This window comes from Phoxinus phoxinus, assembly GCF_949152265.1.
Source record: "Phoxinus phoxinus genome assembly, chromosome: 23".
In the NCBI taxonomy this organism is placed as follows: Eukaryota; Metazoa; Chordata; class Actinopteri; order Cypriniformes; family Leuciscidae; genus Phoxinus; species Phoxinus phoxinus.
Window position 1 is genome coordinate 19,666,765 of NC_136898.1, and position 6,000 is coordinate 19,672,764.

The 6,000-nt window shown below is 39.2% G+C and overlaps 1 protein-coding gene across 1 annotated transcript in view; it reads left to right on the plus strand.

Moving 5' to 3' along the window:
• The window catches only part of tbc1d10ab (TBC1 domain family, member 10Ab), a 29,197-nt gene extending 24,277 nt beyond the window's left edge, over positions 1 to 4,920 (plus strand). The window contains exons 8-10 of the mRNA XM_079600016.1: positions 91 to 280; positions 1,421 to 1,575; positions 2,359 to 4,920. Of these exons, the coding sequence (XP_079456142.1) occupies positions 91 to 280; positions 1,421 to 1,575; positions 2,359 to 2,775 (762 nt within the window). The 3' untranslated portion in view covers positions 2,776 to 4,920. The remainder of the gene's footprint in view (positions 1 to 90; positions 281 to 1,420; positions 1,576 to 2,358) is intronic.
• Positions 4,921 to 6,000: the final 1,080 nt, after the last annotated feature.

A 6,000-nucleotide genomic window follows, 5' to 3' on the forward strand; every position in this document is an offset into this window, starting at 1 on the left:
ACATGAAAAGCGGTTATAGGGAAATGGATCCACTGCAATACATCCCAGACTTCATCTTTCTTTGTTTCTTCCCCATCCTTGTCTGCACAGGAGGCCATCCAGTTAGACGGCGAGATCCTGTTCGCTCTGCTCAAGCGCGTGTCCCCGGTGGCCCACCGGCATCTGAAGAAACACAAGATCGACCCCATCCTCTACATGACAGAGTGGTTCATGTGTGCCTTCTCCAGAACGCTGCCCTGGGCCTCTGTGCTGCGTGTGTGGGACATGTTCTTCTGTGAGGGTGAGACTTTAACACCGTGTGCACTTTGTCCATTGTTGACCGCTCACACCTCCACAGAGGGGATTTGCACCTTGCTACTTGTGACATTTACTAGTGCAGTAACTTTATGCCAAAGCAGATGTGTAAATGTTTAACATGCTCACTTCAGAGGGGTTTCCAGAAAGGAAGGTTAACTTACCGTCACACACCCTGAACTCGATAAACCCAAAGCTTGCTTACTCGAGCTTCCAAAGCGCATATACTGCCAGTCAAACCTACTCATTTTTATTATTACTTGTCACATTTAAAATAATGGTAATGCTATTCAGTGTTAATAATATTAACTATATTAACAGCCCTCGACTGATATACTAGTGCAAACGTTTCTATGGCTACGTTTAGACCGCCTTAGTGCTCAGCTCCGATTTATTGCTCAGATTCGGGGTTTTTTTTATAGCTGCGTTCACATTGTTGTTTTAAATGTGGCCAATATCAGATTCCAGTGTGAACAGATCATCGTCCCAGACTGACCCGCATGCACAAAAGAACGATAAAAAGATGTCACGCAGCAAGGTGTCAAATGGAAGTAAACACGGAGTACATTAAAGTAAGTGATTACGTGTTTATTTAAAGTGTGATTTGCCGTCGAAGCCAGCGAATTTAAGCGCAGGCAATATAAAAAAACAAAGACGAGGATGAAGAAAAAAAAAGAGTTTTTAAACATGTATGATATGAGCCCACATGTTTTGCTTGTATATAGAGCTGTCACTGTAATACTTGTGAGTTCTGACTCATGGCTGTCCTTCACGAGCGTCGGGTGTGTAAAATCTTTGATCCAGAGTGACGTAAAGGTTGCATGAATTCCGATTTGACTGTTCAGACTGAGGTCGCATTGCAAAACATCTGACCTGTATTGGATTTAGCACCACATATGGAAATGTCACGATGGGTATTGAAAAAGTCATATTCCGTGTGGTTTGTGCCGTTCACACTGTCATGACAAAAAACAGATCTGAGTCACATGAGCATAATTTTTTTTTTTTTTTTTGGCTGTGTTCAGACTGCAGGCAAATGTGGCCCACATTTGCCTTCAGTCTGAACATAGCCAAGGTTACATATACACTGTTGCCTAATGGAAATACACGTCTGTGTGTGATGCAGGAGTGAAGATCATCTTCCGCGTGGGTCTGGTGCTGCTGAAGTGCATGCTGGGATCTCAAGAGAAACTGAAGGCGTGTCAGGGCCAGTATGAGACCATGGAGCTGCTCAGATCTATTGAGCCACGATACATGCACGAGGTTTTCTTAGTGCAAGAGGTATCGCACACACACACACCCTCACGTGTTACACTTGAATTCCAATTTAAAACACATTTTAAACATGGATTAAGCTTGCAAAATAACATTTTTTTTGTGATGTTTTTCACTGAATAACGATGTAGAATTCTACAGCATAGCATAGTTTTTCTTTTAATTATGAATGAATGAATGATAATTCTGAATAGAAATTGAAGGCAGTATACATTATATTCTGTGCAGTGTGTAGACGGCAACAGCCAAACATGACCTGTGTCTCCCTCTGCTGGTTGTAACATGTCTTTTTGGCACATGCCTGCCTTGAGTACCATTTGATTTGCCTTGTCATAATCCTCAATAAGGAACTTTATTGATGCTGTTGGATGGAAGGAGGAGCAGAGAAGAGCGTCTTAGTTTAGCATTTGTCGTCGATTCATCGATTCATAGCCAAAATAGCATTTGTGAAGCACTTCATCTTTTATAAACATGAGATTTTGGCCAAATGACAGAAAAACTGAGCGCCCACATAGCTACAAACACTTTATAACCTGTAAGTTGATGAAAACGTAATACGATGCACTTGCTGGCGTTCTGATGACGGACAAAACAAATTCGCTGGTTGAAAACCTAATAACTCCTTTGAGTTCAATTTTGGTGAAATGTTAACAATATAATGACACATGCAAGCGTCTGACCAAATATAGAGCCACAATATCAACTTTGACAACACAGTGTTTTTCCTTTTCTATATTGTTATTGACCATTAAATGCGTATATCTCCCTCTCGTTTGCCCACCCCGTCAGGTCATTGAATTGCCCGTGTCTGAGCGAGACATAGAGAAGGAGCACCTCTCTCAGCTCCGGCGCTGGAAGGAGACCCACGGAGAGCTGCACTGTAAATCCCCACCCAGAATGCACGGCGCCAAAGCCATCATGGCCGCCGAGCCGCCCAGTCGCCAGGAGCTCAAACAAAACCCCACAATCATCGTCGAGGCACCGCAGACCACCGAGAGCCAGGCGGACAAAGGGAAAAAAGTCAAGAAGGGCAAAACGGAGAAGAATAAAGACGCCATCAACACCTCGCCTCCCCTCAATCCGTACCCGTTACCCAGAGACCCGGCGTTGCAGAGCGACAACCTCTCGCAGCTCCCGCAGAAAGACACGCTCCTGCAGAGCTCCAGTCAGAGTCTCAGCAGCGCAGAGCACGACACATACCTGTAAACCGCTGAGTGCGCTCCAACATCTGGCTGCAGTCCTGCCTCCCCACTCTCAGGATTTCACATCAGAGGGGAGGTCACGTGACACAGGGGATGAAACTTTACATCATGAGCTTTAAAGTGTGTTTACAGGATTATATATGTATATGTGCATGTTTGGAAATGAAATGAAGGACAAATAGCCAAAAGCAACTCTTGGATCTCTAAATGAAGCGTTTATGAGCTGCGCTGGATGCAGATGTTCTCAAGTACAGAAGACATTTCCTCCATCTTCCTCAGGAGATTACATTTGTCTGCTTTTGTTCTTTAATATTTATGCCTAAATTAAAGATTTTTGTATATTTTCATCCAAATTAATAAGTTTAATATGATGTAGATGTGTCGGTCATACAGAAACGGGTAATATTTCTGGTAGTAGTACTGATAAACTGAACGTTATAAATGCACATTAATCAGGTTTATATATTTATCATCATCAATCCAGTTTGTTACATTCATTTGAACTGATTGAATATTACTTACTAACCATGTTCATACTTTTTAACTGAATACATTTAATAATTTTCTCAATGAACAGATTTATGCTCATTCTAAGCCATTTAGATGAATGTATTTTGAAAATGTTGAAATAAAAGCAAATCATTAATATTAAAATATGCCATGATTTTTTTGAATGCAGAAATATTACCCTTTTCTTACCTGCTCTATTATGTATGACTGACAAATGTTCATCACATTATGTTTATTAGGGGTTTGAAACTGCGTAATTCAAATGGATGGAAATTTCACATGCAGTTCAAATACATGAATCTTAAATTTAGGCCTACATTTTTTTTATGTGAATGGTTCTTCCAAAAAATAAGTCATCCTCGTCCTATTTCAAAATCTGCATGTTGTTATTTTTGTCATTGATACCAAATGGCATACATTTTAAAGAGGCATTAAAATACCTCACAAGTAGTTAATATCATATGCTCATGGTCATGGCGTTTCCTTAACTTTTAGGTCAGAGCTGTGTAAATATTCTTCAGAAAAAATGAAAGTGAGTAAATAATAACGTAATTAACTCTTTAAGTACTTGTCATTAGCATCAGGATGAGTGGAAGATGTTGCATCTGCTGGCAGAAAATATTTTTCTGAATTCAGTTGTAGTTCATCGTCTTGACCACTAAGGGACTCTATTGAGCTTCTTTTCTTTTTTTCAATCCCAAACTCAGTTGCAGTTCCCCTTCTTGAACACTAGAGCAGAATTGGGAGAGATTGCATCACATGACCAAAAATGTTACAGATGAATGTTCTCTGACATTGCTGAAAACATTAACTTTATACAACTGTTTAACTTAGTGCCAAAATGAAAACAAAATGTACTATTTTGCTAAATAGATATTAATTCCCTTCAAAAGGCGATTGTAATCGATCCATTGAATGAACTTTTGGGAGAATCATTATACAAGGCAAGCAGGTTTGCACACATTCAGTGCGTATGTTCATCTTGTACTTCTGTTGCGGTCCAATGTTATGTTATGTGTAAGTTAGCTGTGTATTTACATGACTTTTGACTGTCGAATTCTTGATGACCATGAGATTGTTTTTGCACATTGCTATCTTGATTTACTAAAAAATGAAGGCATGCTGTAGGGCACAATACTCTGACCTTTTGTAGGGTGAAGAAAAATTATATTTTTTTGAAATATCAATCATTTATTTTCTCTGATGTAAATAGAATAGCCAAGACAATTGTAACACTATTTCTCTTCTTGCTATGGCTTCTTGTAAGATATGTATATTCATGAGCGTTTATGGCAAGATTTCTTTATGCAGTCGCGTATTGGTCGAGGTGTAGACATTATTGCGGCATTATTTCTTTGAGAAGAAGTGGTCTAGCTCATATCAGATGTTATTTCATTTGACTGACATCATTCACACGATATTTCACTATGGGAAACCACAAACTGACACTTAGTATGCATGCTTGATCTCTATCGACTGCTGAATTGTATGCGCTGATGGTGGTGGCATATTTATTACGCTTTTTAGAATTAGGTTCAATACTCTGGTGGGGAATCACATGCATTGAGGTTGAGAAGGCATTCTCATATAGATTTAGTGCCAAAAACAATGCTGTAATAAAGCTATATTATATTTTTAATCAGAGAAGCGAGCATATTCTTGATTTTGTAACGCTTTATTTTCAGAGTCCTTAGTAATAACAGTAAAATATGCATAATTACGTGCAACGAAACCAAACCGTGACCCTATAGTATGTACATAATTATTATTACTCAGTAATTACATGTATAAGTACACTGTAACACGGACACTGACATAAATTGTCATTCTTAATGTTTGATCATGTTGGTAACTTTACAATTAGGATCCATTTCAACATGTGCATAACGATGAGCAATACATTTACAGGATTTATTAATCTTTGTTAAGATTAATGGTTAACACTTTAATTTACAGTGTCTAGTTACATGCAACTAACCCTAAACCACACACTAATCCTAACCCTATTATATAGTAAGTATGATATTACTTAATGTATAATCACACTCACTGTAACAATGACACCTTAAAATATATTAAATGCTTTAGAGGTATTTCATGTTAACAGTTAACAAATGAAACCTTATTGTAAAGTGTTTAGCATATTTACGTGTTTGGTTGATGCAGTGGTTCAGTGATTTACATTTCAGAGCCCTTGAAAGGAGCCAGCTGATTTCCAGCACTATTTGGGAGAATCCACGCGTCACTTTGATAAGAAATTAGTCATTTTAGATTTAATTTCCCTGTTTTCTTACAAATGTTTACATCGTACTGTATGCAAATTCAAGTTTGAGCAGTTTTTCATGAAATAAATGTGACCCTCTCAGCTTGTGTGCGTCAGTAATGAGCGGGGTCCGGAGGGGATGAGGGATGAGGAGAGGTGAAAGAGGGTACTGTGGCTGTGTGCACTGGACACCTGTTGTCTGCGCTCTCCGAGATTTGCATGTGAAAGGTGCTGGCGTGCTCCCCTCTCCGCATCTCCTCATCGCAGCGTTTCCCAGAACCCCCTCCTGCCAGCGGATGTGCCAAAGTCACCCAAGCCCGTTCTGACAAATGCATTAGTCAAACCTCAAATAAAGCAGTAACTGGGGATTCAACAATAACTTACCTATACATCTATATTTTAACGTAAGATCGTGTTGATATTGCAAATTGGTATTTGTTATATTAGGCTATTTGA